At 38.1% G+C, this 20609-nt stretch overlaps 1 protein-coding gene, 1 long non-coding RNA gene and 1 other non-coding gene across 10 annotated transcripts in view; 1 reads left to right on the top strand and 2 right to left on the bottom strand.

Moving 5' to 3' along the window:
* Positions 1-1724, top strand: part of LOC118530432 (uncharacterized) — a 30502-nt gene extending 28778 nt beyond the window's left edge. For both annotated transcript variants that reach the window (XR_013449738.1, XR_013449737.1), the window contains exon 3: positions 1584-1724. This is a non-coding gene — a long non-coding RNA (uncharacterized LOC118530432). The remainder of the gene's footprint in view (positions 1-1583) is intronic.
* Positions 1-20609, bottom strand: part of MICU1 (mitochondrial calcium uptake 1) — a 246921-nt gene that overhangs the window by 18842 nt on the left and 207470 nt on the right. For all 7 annotated transcript variants that reach the window (XM_078077609.1, XM_078077608.1, XM_078077612.1 and 4 more), the window contains one exon: positions 9953-10061. In XM_078077609.1, the coding sequence (XP_077933735.1) occupies positions 9953-10061 (109 nt within the window). The remainder of the gene's footprint in view (positions 1-9952; positions 10062-20609) is intronic.
* Positions 3819-3924, bottom strand: LOC118530478 (U6 spliceosomal RNA). Its single transcript, XR_004914683.1, has one exon. It is a non-coding gene; the product is annotated as a U6 spliceosomal RNA (small nuclear RNA).

The raw sequence follows: 20609 nt of genomic DNA, 5'->3' as shown, positions 1-20609 counted from the left end.
TGACATTACATCAAGTCTAAAAGATAGGGGTCACAGACAAACATAATGAATTAATGGCGTGAGTTTGTTCTCTGGGACTACTGGGAAAGGCAAGGATTTATTGGCTTGAGATCGATGTCTTATTCAATCCATCAAAATGTTTATTCACTTATTCATTTATTGGTCAAATATTTATAAAGTGTCGACTGTATTCCAGGGACTGTCCTGGGCGTGGGGAATATATCCACAAACAAGACAAATAAGCATGAGATAATAAACACATAAGAAAATACAGGGTAGTGGGTGCCTGGGTGGCTCAGTTGGTTAAGCGACTGCCTTCGGCTCAGGTCATGATCCTGGAGTCCCGGGATCGAGTCCCACATCGGGCTCCCTGCTCAGCAGGGAGTCTGCTTCTCCCTCTGACCCTCCTTCCCTCTCATGCTCTCTGTCTCTCATTGTCTCTCTCGCAAATAAATAAAATCTTAAAAAAAAAAAAAAAAAGAAAATACAGGGTAGTGACAAATGCTATGACACACAGGGTGATGGAGTGACTTTAGGACTAGAAGGTTTTTCTGAGGAAGTGATTTATATGAGACCTGAATTACAGGGGCCCAAATACACCGAGGTCATGGGAAAGAGCACTTGAGGTGAAGGAACAGCTAGAACAAAGGCCTTCAGGTGGGAATGAACTTGGTATGTTTAGAATATAAACAAAGAAAGTGTGGTGTGGAGTGAACTGGGAAGAAAGTGGTATTTGAATACTGAGAGTATACAGGACCATGATATATGGACCCCGTAAGCCTGGGTAGAGAGACAAGGGCTTTAGTAGGAGAGATGCAGAAATGCAGTTAGATGCAGGGTATATTTTGGAAGTAGAGACAAGGATTTATTGAAGAAATGAATGTGCGAGTGAGAGAGCAAGAAATCAAGGCTAATGCCTACTTTTTTCGAGCTCCTGGATAGGTGGTAAATAACTCAGTAAGTTATTGAGGGCGTACCATATACAAAAAATTATAGTTAGTGGTCTCTGCTCTGCCCGATTAGCTACATTTGTGGAAATTAAAGCCCTTGTCCATAATTTATGGATAGGAATTGATGACAATAGTGAAGGCAAAGGGTTTTAGGTTAATGTGTCTTTTTAAAAAAATTGTAAGAACTATAGACAATATAGTTAGTTTTTTAATAGTTTATATTGAGTAGTTAGGGAAGGCCTCTCTGAAGAAGTGACATTTGAAGTAAGACTTGAAAGACAAATAGAAGTTACCCAGGTAAATAGAAAATCAGGTTTCTAGAAAAATTTGAGGTTTTAAACAGACAATACAAGTATTCTCAAGGTAATTTAAATTCACTCTCTCCCCTGACTCCCATTTTAGTATTACTTGGTGGACTACTTATGGGTGATATTTAGTTCTTGGTTGCTATGGTGGGTTGAACGGTGGTCCCCTAAAATATATGTCTATATCTTAACCCCTAGAACTTGTGAATGTGACTATGTTTGGAAGAAGGGTCTTTGCAAATGTAATTAAATTAAAGATCTTGAGATGAGATCTGGGCTAAGGATTACCCAGGCAGACCCTAAATCCAACGACAAGTGTCCTTTTAAGAGATACAGAGAAGAAAGACATGGGGAGAAGGAGGGGCAGGCCATGCAAAGACAGAAGCAGTGACTGGAGTTCTGCAGCCATGAGCCAAGGAATGACTAGAGCCACGAGAAGCTGGAAGAGGCAAGGATTTCCCCCTGAGCTTCAGAGGGAGCATAGCCCTGCAAACATCTTGATTTCAGATTTGTGGCCTTCAGAACTGTGAGAGAATAAATTTCTGTTTTTTTAAAATCACCATGTTTGTGGTAATTTGTTATGGCAGCCCTAGGAAATTAATACACTTGGCTTCTCCCTGCTACTTAGTATGAATCTAGGCCAGCTTCCCCTAGATATCTACCGTTTTACACCCAGGCAATCCAAAGTTACACAGATGAAACAAACCAAGAAGTCAAAACAAATGCTAAATATCATATATCTCAAAGCCAAACATATATTTGGATGTCAGATGTGACTATAATTTTTAACACTGTCTCTATTAGCAAGGATAATGAGGCGTGGATTATATGGAGACTAAACATCCCAGGAAATGGCCTGAAGTCATTTGAAAGAAACACTGTCTTTTTTTTTTTTTTTTTTAACCACTAGGTTGCACTTTCCTTTGCCACCACTACCCTGAATCATTCTATTTTATGCACCCTATAATTTTAACATAGACAGTGATTCATCCAGGATAATTGTTCTTTAAAGCAATTCTACTGTCTTTAGTTGAGCTTTTCAAAAAGGTATGAATATATAAAGAGGAACTTATTAATTTTATTTTTACAATAAATTATGATTTTAAATCTTATATCTTCGGATTTTCAGATGCTGTCAAATCTGTTTTGTGAAACAGAGCAATAGAACCAAAGCTATTCTGGAGAAATAACCCTGTGATATTACACAAACATACATAACCTCTATGATACCATTAGTTTTTTTTTTCAAGGGATTCTACAAAGGTCAGAGGAGGTATTCTTTTAAATAAACAAATAAGCAAACAAGCAACTGTTCTTTAAAAAAACCTATGTGGATTAAGAAAATGAAGTAAAAGGCATCTAGTCTGGAAAGGAAGAAGTAAAATATTCTCTATTTGCAGGTGGCATCATTTTATATTAGAAAATCTTAAGGAATCCACTGAAAAGTGCTGAAAAAGCAAGATTGTGTTTATAAAACCTGTCAGTGCTTTGGAGAGATTTAAAACTTACACATTGCAGTACCCAACAGTGAAATAAAGACATTGTCAGATCAGCCAAAATCTAAGAGAATTTATTGCTAGCAGGTCTGTACCATAAGGAATGACAAAAGAAGTTCTTCAGACTGATGAGAAATGATACCAGATAAAAGTTTAGATACTCAGGAATAAGTGAAAAGCACTCAAAGTGGTAAATACAAGTAAATGGTAAATGTGGGTAAGTGTAAAAGATTATTTTTTTCCCATAATTTCTTAAAAAAAAAAAAACTGTTGGAAGCAACAATCCTAATATTGTATCGTAGGGATTATAACATACAGAAGAAACACAAATGACAACCATAGCATAAAACATAAGGTGATGGTAAATGGAACTATTTGACTGCAAGCTTCTTACATTTCACTGGAAGTGGCACAATATTAACTTTAAGTGAACTGTGAAACGTTATCTAGAGAAACCATTAAGATATGAAATGCAAAGAGATATACCTAAAAGGCCGCCAGGTCCAATTATATGTCTAGAAGAGATGCACTTATCTAAAGACACAGATAGGTGGAACATAAAAGAATAGAAAAAGACATACTATGCAAATAATAACCATAAAAAAAGCTGGAGTAATTATACCACTATCAGATAAAGTAGATTTCAAGAAAAGGTGTATTACTAAAGATAAAGGGGGAACATTTCTTTTTTTTTTCTTATTCTTTTTTAAAGATTTATTTATTTATTTGACAGAGAGAGCATAAGCAGGGGGAGCAGCAGAGGGAGAGGGAGAAGCAGACTCCCCGCTGAGCAGGGAGCCCAACGCAGGACTCGATCCCAGGACCCTGGGATCGTGACCTGAGCCGAAGGCAGATGCCTAACCGACTGAGCCACCCAGTCGCCCCAAAAGGGGAACATCTCATAATGATAAAAGGGTCAGTTCATCAGGAAAGCATAATAATCCTAATCAATAAATGTGTATGCACTTAATACCAGAGCTCAAAATTGATGAAGCAAAGACCGACATCACTTAAAGGAAAAACAGACAGATCCACACATCATATGCGGAGATTTTTCTTTCTTTCTTTTTTTTTTTTTTAGCTTCAAGAATTTGTATGTCATCCTTTGCAGGGGCCATGCTAATCTTCTCTGTATCGGTCCAATTTTAGTATCTGTGCTGCCGAAGCAAGCATGACATGTGGAGATTTTGACATCCTTCTCTCACTAATTGATAGAGCAACTAGACAAAAAAGTCAGTAAGGACATAAATGATCTGAACACTATCAACCACCTTGACCTGACATTTTTACAACACCATACTCAAAAGTGCAGAATATACATTTTTTTCAAGTGTATTGAAACATTATTTAAAAAACTAACCATATACTGAGCCATAAAACAAGTTTCAATCAATTTTTAAGAACTGAAATTTTATAGTGTGTTCTCTGACTACTATAGAATTAAATCAGAAATAAAAAACATGAATATATCTAGAAAAAACAATATTTGGAAATTTAAAAACATACTTTTAAGTAACACAAAGACAGTCTCTTCAATAAATGGTGCAGGGAAAATTGGACAGCTATATACAGAAGAGTGAAACTCGACCATTCTCTAACATCATACACAAAGATAAACTCAAAATGGATGAAAGACCTCAATGTGAGACAGGAATCCATCAAAATCTTAGAGGAGAACATAGGCAGTAACCTTGACATCGGCCACAGCAACTTCTTTCAAGACATGTCCCCAAAGGCAAGGGAAACAAAAGCGAAAATGAACTTTTGGGACTTAATCAAGATAAAAAGCTTCTGCACAGCAAAGGAAACAGTTAACAAAACAAAGAGGCAACCCACAGAATGGGAGAAGATTTTTGCAAATGACACTCCAGACAACAGGCTGATACCCAAGATCTATAAAGAACTTCTCAAACTCAACACCCAAAAAACAAATAATCAAGTCAATAAATGGGCAGAAGACATGAACAGACACTTCTCAAAAGAAGACATACAAATGGCTAACAGACACATGAAAAATGTTCATCATCATTAGCCATCAGGGAAATCCAAATCAAAACCACACTGAGATACCACCTTACACCAGTTAGAATGGCAAAAATTGATAAGGCAAGAAACAACAAATGTTGGAGAGGTTGTTCAAGAAAGGGGAACCCTCTTACACTGTTGGTGGGAATGCAAGTTGGTATAGCCACTTTGGAAAACAGTGTGGAGGTTCCTCAAAAAATTAAAAATAGAGCTACCCTATGACCCAGTAATTGCACTACTGGGTATTTACCCCAAAGACACAGATGTAGTGAAAAGAACGGCCATATGCACCCCAACGTTCATAACAGCAATGTCCACAATAGCCAAACTGTGGGAAGAGCCGAGATGCCCTTCAGATGAATGGATAAAGATGTGGTCCATATATACAATGGAATATTACTCAGCCATCAGAAAGGATGAATACCCAACTTTTACATCAACATGGATGGGACTGGAGGAGATTACGCTAAGTGAAATAAGTCAAGCAGAGAAAGTCACTTATCATATGGTTTCACTTATTTGTGGAACATAAGGAATAGCATGGAGGACATTAGGAGAAGGAAGGGAAAAATGAAGGGGGGGAAATCAGAGGGGGAGACAAACCATGAGAGACTATGGATTCCGAGAAACAAACTGAGGGTTTTAGAGGGAAGGGGGGTGGGGGGATGGGTTAGCCCGGTGATGGGTATTAAGGAGGGCACATACTGCATGGAGCACTGGGTGTTATAGGCAAACAATGAATCATGGAACACTACATCAAAAACTAACGATGTACTGTATGGTGACTAACATAATAAAATAAACAATGAAAATGCAAAAATAAGTAAATAAATATTTCTAGCATATATTAAAAGAAAAAGTAAAATAAATAAAAAATAAAACAACAACAAAAAAAGAAAAATAAATAAATAACACATGGGTCACCTGAGAAAACACAGAGAAAATCAGGAAATATTTCAAACAGGATGATCAAAATACAACATATCAAAATATGTGGGATATAGATAAAACCATGTTTAGAAATAAATTTATAGCTTCAAAGCTTATCTTGGAAAAGGTAGGTAAAGGGGGCCTGGGTGGCTCAGTCGGTTAAGCGTCTGTCTGCTCAGGTCATGATTCTGGAGTCCCCGGATCGAGCCCTACGTTGGGCTCCCTGCTCAGCGGGGAGTCTGCTTCTCCCTCTCCCTCTGCTTCTCCCTCTGCCCCCACCCGCTCGTGCTCTTTCCCTCTCAAATAAATAAAATCTTTAAAAAAAGAAAAGGTAGGTAAAGTTCCATCATAAGCTAGAAAAAGAAAAGCAAAGTAATGTATACTGCAAAGTCAAAAATTGGTTCTTTGAAAAAGTTTAACAAAATGGCCAAACCCCTAGATAGACTAAGTAAGAAAGAAAACAAGATAGAGCTGTAATTCACCAATGTTAGGGTGAAAAGGTGATTTCAGATTCTACAGATTCTAGACGGTGAAAGGATAATAATGGAATATTATGAGCAACTTTTTGTCAATAGATTCAATAATTTAGATGAAATGGGAAAATTCCTAAAAAAACACAACTTAGCAAAATTCACACAAGATAAAACACAAACTCTGAACACCTGTGTATTTATCAAAGAAACTAAATTACCAAAACCTTCCCATAAAGAAAACTGCAGGCCCAGATAGTTATATTGTTGAATTCTATCAAAATATTCAGAAAGAAAGAACAGTAATCTTACACAAACTCTTTCTGAAAATAAAGGAGAAAAATCTCCCTGATTCATTTTATGAGAGCAGTATATTCTGATATAAAACCTGAAAAGATATTACAAAAAAGAAAATTATTGACCATTATCCCTTAATATTTAATAAAATGTTAGTAAATAAAATCTAGCAATATATAAAAAGCCTAATAATACATTATTACAAAGCTGGGTTTATTTCAGGACAATAAGGGATAATCCTATCCCTTAATATGGTAATCCATCATATTAACAAAATAAAGGAGAAAAGTCATATAATCATTTATATATATATATATATATATATATATATATATATATATATACACATAGGGAAAGTATCTAATAAAACTCAATAGCCACTGATGATAAAAACCTTTTTTTAAATTAGGAAGGGAAAGGAATTTCCTTAATCTGATAATGAGCATCTACAGTCTAATATCCAACTCAACGATGAAATATCGAATGCTTTCCCCCTAAAATCTGGAAGAAGTCAAGGATCAAGGATGCCTTCTCTTACTACTTGTATTCAACATCATACTGGTGGTTGAAGCAAGTGCAACAAGGCAAGAAAAAGGGCATAAATCTCAAAAAAGAAGAGGTGAAACTATCTCTGTTTGCAGGTGACAACTGCTTACACAGAGAAACCTAATGGATCTATGAAACAACTAGAAGAGTAAGTGAATTTTAACAAGATTGCAGAATACAAGATCAATATACAAAAATCAATTGTATTTTAATAACAGCAGCAAATAATTGGAAAATGAAATAAAATTCCATTTATAATAGCATCAAAACCATAACATACTTAAGCATAAATTTCTAAAAATATGTATACTTAATACTACAAAACCACTGCTGAGAAAAATCTAAGAAGATCTAAAAAAATGGATATAATATGCTCATGAATCGGAAGACTCAATATCACTAATATGTCAATTCTCTCCAAATTAATATATAGTCAATGTTATTGTAATCACAATCCCACCTCTTTTTTTTAAAAAAGAGTTTATTTATTAGAGAGAGAGTGAGAGAGAGCGAGCATGAGTTGTAGGGGAGAGGCAGAGGGAGAGAGAGAAGCAGACTCCCTACTGAGCAAGAAGTCCAACATGGGCTTGATCCCAGGACCCCAAGATCATGGCCTGAGTTGAAGGTAGATGCTTAACCGACTGAGTCACCCAGGCACCCCAATCCCACCTCTTTTTTACATAGAAAGTGACAAGCTGATTCTAAAATTTATGTGGAAATACAAAGGACCTAAAATATCTAAAGCCACCTTGAAAAAGAAGATTGAAGTTGAGAGATTTATAATACCTGACACTTCAAGACTTTCTATAAAGCTATAGTAATCAGACTGAGTATGGGTATAGACATTATAGATAAGTGTAACAGAATAGAGAGCTCATAAACAGATCTACACTTAAAAGGTAATTTGATTTCTGATAAAGGTGCCAAAGCAAACCAATGGAGGGCTTTTTATACAAATGGTGCTGGTTCAACTGGATATCTATGTGGAACACTCTACTTCACACCATATATAGAAATTAATTTGAGATGGATCATATAAGAAGTGTAAGAACTAAAGCTCTAAAGCTTGTAGGAGAAAATATAGTAGACTATCTGCACAGTTTGGGGGTAAAGGTTTTATTAGGACCAGAAAGTAATAATAAAAAAATAAAAATTCAATAAATTAGACTTTAATTAGACAAAATTAAAGAAAACTTCTGCAAATGAAAAAGATACCATTAAAGAAAGTGAATGGGCAAGTCACAGTCTAGAAAAATATTCACAATATATGTATCTGATAAAGGACTAGTATCCTAGAATGTATCAAGAACTTCAACAAGTGAATAGTAAGTCAAGCACCCTGATAAAAATGGGCAAAAGACTTGAATAGACACTTCACCAAAGAAGATATCTGAATGACAAGAACACAAAAGAGCTGCTCAATAGCAGAAGTCATCAAGGAAATACAAAAGAAAAACACAATGAGATGTCTTTATATACACTCCAGAATACTGCCAACTGTGGACAAGAATGTGGAACAACATGAACTGTTGTCACTGCTGATGGGAATGTAAAAAGATACACTGTGAAAAAGGGACTGACAGTTTTTTATAAACTAAATACCTTCCTCTGGACCCAGCAATTCACTCCTAGTAATTTATTCAAGAGAAATGGCAATACATGTCCTCAAAAAGACTAACACAAGAATATTCAGCTTTATTCAAGATAGCCAGTAACTGGAAACAGATAAGGTGACCAATGAAGAATGGATAAACAAATTGTGGAGTATCATACAACAAATTACTACTCAAAAAAGGAACAAACTATTCTACACATGACGACATGGATGGATCTCAAAAACACGCCGAGAGAAACTTTAAAAGATTATACACTGGATGATTCCATTTGTAAGAAGTTCTAAAACAAACAAAATTAATCTATGGTGGAAAAACACACAAATTAAGGTTGTCTCCGTGCATGGGGGGCAGAAACAGAATATGAAGGGGCACAAGGGAACTTTAAACAAATATTGAACTTCAGTTAGTATTCATGCTGAAGTATTTAGACGTGCTTATGTCTACAACTTACTTTGAGTACATCAAAAAATAAGAGAGATTGATAGAGGGATGAACATATACACAGATGTATTATCTGGGAAATACAGAAAAATTTTCAAGTGCATATATGGATGTTCTCTGAATAATTATTTCAACTGTTCTCAATGTTTGAAATTTTTCATAATAAAATGCTGGGGGAAAAATAATGTTTTTACTTCCCCTGTTCTCTCACATTGCCTGTACTAAGTCGCACTGAATTTGTAGGAAGTAAGCCAATAGGGGTTGCTGTTCTGAGCCATGATTTTATCTAAAAAACAAAGCAAAAAACCAGGTAACACAAGAAATGAAACAACTACTGCTTCCCACCAAAGAATGAATTGAAATGCATACTGACTTTAGCTGCACATTCAGTATGTCATGACTCTGGCTCCAATGAGAGAAGTTCCAAAGTTTCTAAAGAACTGCCTTGCCTTCGCCTGGGTGGCTCAGTCATTAAGGATCGGCCTTCGGCTCAGGTCATGATCCCAGGGTCCTGGGATTGAGCCTCGCATCGGGTTCCCTGCTCGGCTGGAAGCCTGCTTCTCCCTCTCCCACTCCCCTTGCTTGTGTCCCCCTCTCTCGCTGTCCCTCTCTGTCAAATAAATAAATAAAATCTTTAAAAAAAAAAAAAAGAACTGCCTTGCCTTGACTACAGCCTTTGCAAAGCACAAGAAAATACATTTGCTGAACTTGGTCTCTCCAGGTGAAAGGCAAGGCTCATGCAATGGCAACAAAATGAAACAAATCAAAAACAATGTCAAGAAAAACTCACATATTACTGTTAAGAAGGGGTAGTCACCTAATAGATTACAGATTTAATGTTCATACCCTCAAGAAAACATTTTTGGGTCTCATTACCTTTATCAAGAGATGCCCCGGCCATATGGTAAAAGCTTAATGCAGTGTCCACATCATTAATATTCTTTAGGAAAGTAAAGAAGTTCTCCACTTCCTGAAACGTCAGACCCTGAAAGAAGAGAGACAGCAAGATAAGGCAGGAACCTGTAACAAAAAGCAGCACAAAATGCAGAGAAGTAGGTAGTTATTCATGTCTATAAATCAGAAATTTATGCTATGTTTAGAACAGAAACTGAATAAATTTGTCAAGGAATGCCAAATTTGTATACAACAAGGGAACACAACTCTAGAATTTTACCCTGAGAAAGGCAAGCTGGCTAATTGCTTTCCCCTCCCATGTAAAAATCTGACATGAAGCTGTTTACAGTGATGTACAGAGAGAGAGAGAGACAGCGAGAGAGGGAACACAAGTAGGGGCAGAGGGAGAGGGAGAAGCAGGCTTCCTGCTGAACAGGGAGCCAATATGGGGCTCGATCCCAGGACTCTGGGATCATGACCTGAGCCGAAAGCAGATGCTTAATGACTGAGCCACCCAGGCGCCCCTAATAAAAATGTTTCTAACTGTGCCCTCCAATTAGTCACAGTATCTATTATGACATTTCCTAAACGAGCTTTTAGCTTCTTGATCTGTTACATGTTATACATCTTAACAAACTGGACTGCAGTCAGGACTTCCATTTTAATAATCTACCCTTATGCCAGCTAAGCTTTTTGAGGCTTAAGTTAATTAAAAAATCACCAAGTCAGTGAGACAGGGGAATGGTTTGAGAATTTAGCAGAACCTAAGCACTTGGGAAGCTGTTCATTATGTCAATCTAAAAGCTACTAATGAAGCAATTTGCCACTTAACTTTAATCCGATGAAATTCCCTGAATGAAGAAGCTCTTTTTAAAAGCTGCTCCTATGATTTGCTGATCTCTGATCTGACTTTCTCTGATGGCTCAAGAGAGAGTAGTTGTATAACTAGGGGCAAGGGAGTCTCCTTACGGGGTAGAGGATTTGTCCTATTTGACTATTTCCCACTTGTCACACATCACGCTGTGATGGAAATGAATACAATTTCTAAGAAAGTGTGTAACACTGGGGAGAAGCTGAGGTGAATGACTTAATGAAGCATCAGGTCCTTAACATTGCCGATGTTGACTGGCCTCTACTGAGTGTTGCCCCTCTTCCAATTTCCATTTCCCCAAACTAGGGAGCCCTGGAATCCACATGGGGTACCCACTAATAAGGAAACTTCAATACTAACAATATATAGTTCTTTCCTGGTACTCTCCAAACTGGGTCAATGGTATCTTTCTCATTTAATCAATCAAACTAAGAGCTAAAATACTGTATGTATAATTATGTCACACGATCTTTTATAATTTTCCCTAGAATAATAGAAGTTAAAAACCTTTTTATTGTGGAATATGATGACCATATAGAAAGTTGCATAAAACATAAATGTACAACAAACTGCTGTAAAATGAACACCCATAGAACCTCCACTGAGGTCAAGGAACAGACTATTTTCAGCATCCTTGGAAGTCTTCGTCTCTCCCCTCAACATGTTCCATCTCAATCATAAGCCCTTTTACACGGTGTTAATCACTATTCTGACTCTTAGTGGATTCATTTCCTTCCTTGCCTTTTTAAAAAATTGTGTTACTATCGGGGTACCTGGGTGGCTCAGTCGGTTAAGCATCTGCCTTTGGCTCAGGTCAGGATCCCAGGGTCCTGGGATCGAGCCCTGCATCAGGCTCCCTGCTGAGCAGGGAGCCTTCTTCTCCCTCACTGCTCCCCCTGCTTGTGCTCTTTCTCTCTGTCAAATCAATAAATAAAATCTTTAAAAAATAAAAATACTAAAAATAGCATTACTATCTGTCTATGCAGCCTCAAACAGAAATAGTTCAATTATGCTTGTTTTGAACTTTATAAATGGAATCATGCAGTATGCATTCTATTATATATGGCTTCTCTTTTTAGTATTTGTCTATGCTTTGTATTCTGTAGTTAGCTCATTTTTATTGCTATTAGTATTCTGTAGTGTGAATATACCACAATTTTTTTTATCCATTCTATTTGGGCTGTTTCCAGTTTTTGGCAATTATGCACAGTGGTGTTTAGGTATGCATCCAAACATTTATGGACTATCTACTATGTACCAAGTTCCATAATTTTTGTCAGTGAACTGGAAGGCTTATAGAAAATAATTTTTCCCTAACTTGAGGCCATTCTCTTGGCTTTGACTTATTAGAGCATCCAGATATAGGACTTATTCCTTATATGAATGCCTTAGTACACTATCTAATGTAAACACTAGGCTAGAATCAACCTTTGAGAGGAGAATTCTACTGGGCCAGAAGTACAGGGTCTACAATAACACCGGCTTGGGGATGGTACACTAATACCATCTTCTCTTCCCTTCCATCAAAGGACATGCAGTGGCTGAACAACCTAGCGTCCACTGATGGATGAATGTATAAACAAAGTGGAATATGATTCACCCTTTATTTTCTTTTTTTTCAAGATTTATTTTTTATTTTTTATTTATTTGACAGAGAGAGACACAGCGAGAGAGGGAACACAAGCAGGGGGAGTGGGAGAGGGAGAAGTAGCCCCCCCCAGGACCCTGCAATCAGGACCTGAGCCGAAGGCAGACGCTTAACGACTGAGCCACCCAGGAGCCCCATGATTCACCCTTTAAAAGGAAGGAAATTCTGACATAAGCTACAGTATGGATGAACCTTGAAGACATTATGCCAAGTGAAACAAGCCAGTCACAAAAGGTCAAATACTATATGATTCCACTTATATGAGGTACCTAGATTATTTAAGTTTATAGAGACAGAAAGTAGAATGGTGGTTGCCAGGGCTGGGGGGAAGGAGGAATGGGGACTTTTTTTTTTTTTTTAAAGTAAGCTCTATGCCTAGCATGGGGCTTGAACTCACAACCCTGAGATCCAGAATTGCATGCTCTATGGACTGAGCCAGCCAGGTGCCCCAGGAATTGTTGTTTAACAGGTACAGAGTTTCAGTTTGGGAAAATGGATGGTGGTGATGGTTGTGCACAGTATGAATGTACTTAATGCCACTGAACCATACATTTAAAAATGGTTAACATAAAGTTTCTAAAACAAAGCACATGGTACAGGAAATGTTACCCACTCTGACAAACAAGCTCTAATGTTTGCTAGTAAATTTATGGTGAAACATCAAATACAACAGGCCAGAGTACTCATGCTGAGAATTATTTCAGGACAGAGAGAAAATCTTAATCGAATGGCTATTCATTTGATGACGCAGAAAAACAGTGGGATACAAATTACATTAATGCCATTATTAAATTGAAATATGTAACATTTTACCTTTTATTATATAGATATAATAAAAATATTTATTGAGCACTTACTAACAACTCAGCACTATGCTAGGAACAGTGAGGGAAATAAAATTGCTTTGGATATGGGCCTTGGACATTTTATAGAGCTTACAATTTAGATAGGTCTCCTTAAAGAAAGGATGCCAGTCACAAAGTTATTATTCCTATTCTTATTCCTTTGTAACTACCTCAGTAAAAAAATCCAGAGGGGTTTTTAGCAAGAAAGCTATAATAAGACTATAACATGAGGTCTGTGGATGGAAAGTGAGAGGATGTGCTTTCTGCAAGTGGAGGTGTTCAGACTGGAAGGCATTAGCTGTGCACAGCCATGGGCAGGTGACCTGACCTGCAGAATAGTAGTCAAAAGGAAATAATCTTTCCTTAAGCATGGCGTCAAAGGGAATTTCTTGACACACTATGGGGAAGTGGAAGAAGGAGGAGTTATTTTATCCTGTGGCCAACTGTTCAACAAACTGGTTATCTAGCTACCTTGGGAAAGATGGACTTATATGAAACTGGGCTCTGGGCTCTAGGTGACTAACAAAAGAAGATAAAGTTAATATAATTTGTGGACAGTAGAAACACTTTTTTTTTTTTAAGATTTTATTTATTCATTCGAGATACAGAGAGAGAGAGAGCATGAGCAGGGGGAGAGGCAGAGGGAGAGGGAGAAGCAGGCTCCCTGCTGAGCCAGGAGCCGGATGCGGGGCTGGATCCCAGGACGCTGGGATCATGACCTGAGCTGAAGACAGACACTTAACCATCTGAGCCACCCAGGTGCCCCAAGAAACACTTCTTTATGTTTATTAAAACATGAAACTAACATTATGAATTTGTTAAACAAGCAAATAGAATTGTCTTTTTTAATTAAGATTTTATTTATTTATTTGAGAGAGAGAGAGCAAGAGAGAGAGCATGAGCAGGGAGAGGGACAGAGGGAGAGGGAGAACTAGACTCCCTGCTGAGCAGGGAGCCTGTCGGATGCAGGGCTCAATTCTAGGACCCCGGGATCATGACCTGGGCCAAGGCAGATGCTTAATCGACTGAGCCACCCAGGTGCCCCTAGAATTGTCTTTCCAAACTAAAAGCAATTGATAAAATGTTTAGAAGAAAACATAAAAAAATCTTTTTTTTTTTAAAGATTTTATTTATTTATTTGACAGAGAGAGACAAAGCGAGAGAGGGAACACAAGTAGGGGGAGTGGGAGAGGGAGAAGTAGGCTCCTTGCTGTGCAGGAAGCCCGATGCAGGGCTCGATCCCAGGACCCCGGGATCATGACCTGAGCGGAAGGCAGATGCTTAACGACTGAGCCACCCAGATGCCCCCATAAAAAATCTTTTTAACCTCGAGTAAGACAAAGAGTTCTTAGATATGACACCAAAAGCACAACCCATAAAAGAAAAAAACTGATAAATTTCATCAAAATTACAACCTTTTGTGCTTCAAAATACTGAGAACAGGGACACCTGGGTGGCTCAGTCAGTTAAGCTGCTGACTCTTGATTTCCGCTCAGGTCATGATCTCGGGGTCCTGGGATCGAACCCCACGTTGGGCTCTGCACTCAGGGGGGAGTCTGTTTCAGGATTCTCTCTCCCCTCCCCGCCCCTCCCCTTGCTTGTTCTCGCTCTCTAAAATAAATAAATTAATCTTAAAAAAAATACCGAGAGAACAGACAAAACACAGACTGGGAGAAATATTTAAAAATCATATATCTGATAAAGGATTTGTATCCAGAACTATGTAAAGAACTCTTACAACTCAATAATGAGGAAAAAAACCCACAATTTAAAAAAGTATCTGAACAGACGTTTCACCAAACAAGATATTTGAAGGGCTAATAAGTTCGTGAAACAATGCTCAGGATCATCAGTCATTAGTGAAATGCAAATTCAAACCACAATGAGAAAACACTACATACCTATTAGAATGACTGTAATCAAAAAGACAGACAAGGGGCGCGTGGGTGGCTCAGTCGTTAAGCGTCTGCCTTCGGCTCAGGTCATGATCCCAGGGTCCTGGGATTGAGCCCCACATCGGGCTCCCTGCTCAGCGGGAAGCCTGCTTCTCCCTCTCCCACTCCCCCTGCTTGTGTTCCCTCTCTCATTGTCTCTCTATCAAATAAATAAATAAAATCTTAAAAAAAAAACAACACAGACAATAACAAGTTTTAATAAAGATGTGGAGAAACTGGAACTCTCATATATTGCTGTGGAAATGTAACATTGTACACCCACTTCGGAAAACAGTTTGGTGCTTTCGTAAAAAAAAAAGAAAAAAAAAGTTAAACTCAATTTTTCCATACAACCCACCCATTCTACTCCTAGCAGTTTTCTTAAGAGGAATGAAAAGATAGGTCCACATAAAGACCTGTATGCAAATGTTCATAGCAGTATTATTTATAATAGCCAAACACTAGAAACAATTCAAATGTTCAACCGGTGAATGGATAAACAAAATGTAGTATATCCATACAATGGAATTCTTTTTACTATATTCAGCAAAAAAACAGTAAGCTTTGAATACAAGCAACAACATGGATAAACCTCAAAATACGATGATAAGTAAAAGAAGCTAGACACAAAAGACTACATTATTTTATGAATGCATTTATATGAAATGTCCAGAAGAGACAGATCGGTAGAGACAGAAAAAAGATGTCTGGTTGTCTGGGGGTGAGGGCGGAACTGGGGACTGACTGCAAGCTAGCACGGGGGATTCTTTTTGGGGTGATGCAAATATTCTAAAACTGGATGGCAGTGATAACTACATAACTCTGTAAATTTACTAAAAATCACTGAACAGTTCACTTAAAATGGGTGGTGACTTTTATGGCCTAAATTGTACCTCAATAAAGCTGTTAACAAAATAAAAAGCAGTTGGAGTAGAAAGAGGGGTAAGGGAAATTTGGCTTCCTCTGGATTCGTCCCTTAACTCCAGGTATCAAGTGCTGACAGGCCACGGGTGAGGGTAACACAGGATTATAGGGCAACACACTGTAACACATGATTCCCTTGCCTTGTCTTGTAATCAGTCACAGGAAATCCGCCTGCCAGGAATCAATCCCATTGCCTGAGCTCCCTCTATGGCCCGTTGAAAAGATAAAATAGTCTCCTTTCTTCTCCTATATATGCTATGCCTTGCACCAATCTTATCACTTATCATCTGCTCAATCTTCTGCTTAGTTTTCTAAAACATTTAATTATTTTTAGAGTTTTAAAAAACATTTAATTATTTTAATATATGAATATTATGAACAGTAATACATGAACCGCACAAAGGAATTCTTCCTCGACCCCTGTCTTCCAGTCTCCCTCCCTACATGTGGTCACTGTCACCAATTTCTTGGGTACCCTTTCAGAGGTGTAATTATGCTGATCTTGCTCCAATAAGTCATATTCCCATTGCAAACCCCAGACTTCTCTTTAACTGTTGCCTGGCAGTGGGGGAAAATTACACCATTTCTATTACTTACATTTCTACAAGTATCTAATCGCCCTTAAACATCACTTTCTTCATATGTTCATTCCTCCTACTCAAAAATATCAGTGATTTCTCACTGTCAACTGGATAAACTCAACTTTTTGCCTAGTACTCAAGGTCCTCCACAAAATGCTTCCATAAATTACCTTTCTAGCCATCTCCCTATAGGCCAGGGTCTAGCACATGGTGTTCTTGTTTCCCCCAAACCCTTATACTTATTCAAATCATGGAGAATAAGGAGTGGCAATGAATAGGCTCATTAGTAGGAAGATTATGGACTGTGGAATGAGACAGTCCTGGCTTTGAACCCTGGTGCCACCTCTTAAGACCCTGTGTGATTTTAGGCAAATAACTAAGGCTCAGAAAAGTATTTTTTCATCTGAAAAACAGGGATTCTATCCACCCAGCAGATGTGATAATTAGGAAGAAGATAGATAAAATGCCTAGTACTTGGCAAGTACTAAGAAGTAGGTTAAGTCCTTAGTAGGCTGGCAGGCCCATTACTAGAGAACCAATGGCAATGACTTCATTCAATTAGGTTCTGAAATACTCTCTTTTCTCTGGTATGTGTAGGACCTTGAGGGATAGAAAACAGGGGCAAGTATACTCTCATATACCTTTCAAGTATATGAGACTAATAGCAAGGGCAAACCAGAAATATACTGGGGGAAAAATCCATAAATTCTTTTAATAGTAATTCACAGCTGCGGCACCTGCGAGGCTCAATCGGTTAAATGTCTGCCTTCAGCTCAGGTCATGATCCCAGGGTTCTAGGATCGAGCCCCACATCGGGCTCCTTGCTCAGTGGGGAGTCTGCTTCTCCCTCTCCTTCTGCTGCTCCCCCTCCCTGTACTCTCTCGCTCGCACTCTCTGTCTCTCAGAGAGTGGATAAATAAAGAATCTTAAAAAATCTTAAAAAAAAATAGTAATTCACAGCTTAGTACTTCTTTGGAGGAAGTACAAGTTTCAAAGCTAATTAATAAAGCAGAGTTCTAGTCTTTTTAGTTTAATGGCCACACCTTAGGTGTTCTACTACATAGTGACTCTGATGGGCATCTAATAATCGGAATCAGAGTTTTTCAAGTGCTATGCAGCAATGTTTCTAGAATCTTGATATTCCACGATGACTACAATGTGGCTCACCTCTCAAGTATCTGTGAAAATAAGTGAATAGGAGAGCCCACATGAATATTATCCACAGATAAGATGCAAAGTTAATAATCTAATAGTTTTATTCTGTTTGGTAAATACCAACCCAGCTTCATAGCTGGTAGCAGTATTAATAAGCATGATTAATTATGCATAATTATTAATTATGCAACACACAGAAGGTTGTCAAGGATGGGGATCGAAGAGGAAACATGAAGCAAAAGCAAACTGCTTTATAACTTTTGCTTGTCAAAACCCTACTCTGCCCCCCGCCTTTTTTTTTTGGTGCAAAAAGATGGTTTTATTAAAGCACGGGGACAGGACCCGTGGGCAGAAAGAGCTGCTGCCCTGGGGTTGTGAGGAATGACTGATTATATACTTGGGAGTTGGGGGAGGTAAGGAAAAAGGGAAGTGTCCAAAAGGACATTGATATGGTAAAGAAGACTCTCAGGATACCGAAGGCCTTGCTCTTGTCAAGCTAAGGTTGTTCTTCCCTCTAGCTGCCTCCTCCTTTCAGAACTCCGCTAAAACCCCCCTATACGTTCCCCAACTGACTAATATTGACCCATCTCTACGCCCCTCTTCAGCAGGAAGGAATTACAGATGAGACTTTCTGCCTTCAACAACCTTAAAGATTTAAGGGTCAAGATTGTTCAGGGGGGGAAATGATGAGGGAGCAGAAGGAAGCTGAGGAGAAAGCCACAAGCTGACACCCTGCAAAATCCTACTCTGCTTTTAAGGCCAAGTTCAAATTGTATCTCTGCCAAGAAATCTTAGTCTCTTCAGTTGATTCTAATCTTTCTCATTGGTGCTCCCTAAAGTCTTCAGAGCTTTACCAGGGTACTTAATACATTCACCAATGCATTTGACAAACATTTGCCTAGGGACACTCGCTATACTGTGGACATGCAAAGATGAGTAAGATACTGCTCTCAAGAGGCTCAAAGTCGAGTGAGTTGCCTTGTATTATAATTATTTATTACCTGTCTCCCAGCACTAGGGATGTTAAGTTCTATGAGGCAGAGACTTGGTTTTGCTCATTACTGTATGCCCAATATTTTTAAGAGTGCTTAGCACAGAGTGGACGCTCAGTAAATACTGAATATGAAATTATATAGTTCTTTGTGTGTATATATATTTTTTTCTTACTCAATTATTACAGACTATATATTTCTTGGGGATAGGTGATGGTTTTTGTTTATCTTTTATCTTTTTCATAGCACCTGGCTTAGCGTCTTGCACACAGCAATGTCCAACATTGAACTGAATATCATTTTCAATTCAGCCTTAAGCGGATTTGCTAAATTATTAAAGTCTGCCGCTTCTGCGCTCTTAAGCATAGAGAACCATCCCTGTGAATTACATTTATAAAGTCTCAGAAAATTCTTTCTTTTAATGAGAAGACAATATGGAGGAAGGAAAATAGGCAAATTTTAGAGCTGAGTCAGATTTGGCCTAGAAGAATTATTCAAAGGAAAAAGGATATTGAGCGGAATGGGGAAAATCTGGTAGAGGATAGGGACTAATTTTTAAAATAAAGCCCAAACAAAACATGTTCCCCATTTAAAAGAAAAAAAAAGGAAGAAATGAAAACTGTCTTTGTTAAATAAGAAACACGGCAGTTCCTCAGAGCATGAATAGAGTAATTGGTCCAGCATGCCAGGTTCCCCAATCCTTCCAGCTATTACTCAGGGACAAAAGATCTAGAGACACTTACAGAGTGCAGCCCCCTCGCGAGCAAAGGCCCACAAGCTAAGGTGCATATGAGAATCACCTTGGGAGCCTTTAAGAAACACGGATGCCTGGACCCACCCACTGAACTTCTGATTTAGTTGGTTTGAAGAGGGCCCCAACAATCACATTTCTGAAAAATTCCCCAAGTGACACCGGGCGACCCGGCTTGAGAAGCACTGCTTTGGAGGAAAGGTATGGTTAAGGAGAACTCTGCTATAGAAAGGACAAGATCTGGAATAGAAAGCCTTGGATTTCAGTCCAGACTCTGGGTGGGTCATTCATTTCTCTTTCTTTCTGTCTCTAGATTCTCAAAGGCAAAATGAGATCTAACAAGGCTGTTAGAAAGACAGAAAAAGAACAATGTGAAAGGCAGTGAAACACTGCACGGTTATTAAGTGATACGCAAATATTTACTTAATACTACCACTAGGACCGCCAGTCCTTTAGGTCTGGATAGATAATTTGTGCAGAATCCCACACAGAAAATAATTAATATGAGCCAAATGAAAAGTTACATTTTCATGTTAACAAATCCAGAGTGGAATAAAAGAAACAATTAGGAAGCAGATGGTGATTCCTCTTTAATGAGACATGGTCCTAGAGAGATGGACTGGTAACCTCAAGAGCAAAGGCCCTTCATTAACTTTCATTCTAGTTAATTGCTATGTTCACAAACTTAATCAACATGAGAAGACAATCAATCTCAATCTCCTTGTTAACGCAGCCTGGAAATTCTGGGCCAGGAGTAATTTAGCATCCCAGATTTTTATCTGACAAAATCTGTCCTTTTACTTCACAGCTCTTCTGTAAGGTCTCCAGGTCCTAAATTAAGTCCCGCCAAAACTACTCTATTCCTTCAAGGGAGATGTCTCCAACACCCAATTTATTGCTTTTAAATATGAATTCATAATAAAACATTAATTAGCCTA

The sequence above is a fragment of the Halichoerus grypus genome, chromosome 7 (assembly GCF_964656455.1).
Source record: "Halichoerus grypus chromosome 7, mHalGry1.hap1.1, whole genome shotgun sequence".
Lineage (NCBI taxonomy): Eukaryota > Metazoa > Chordata > Mammalia > Carnivora > Phocidae > Halichoerus > Halichoerus grypus.
Note: the sequence above shows the minus strand (reverse complement) of the source record. Positions and strands in the feature narration are given on the sequence as shown.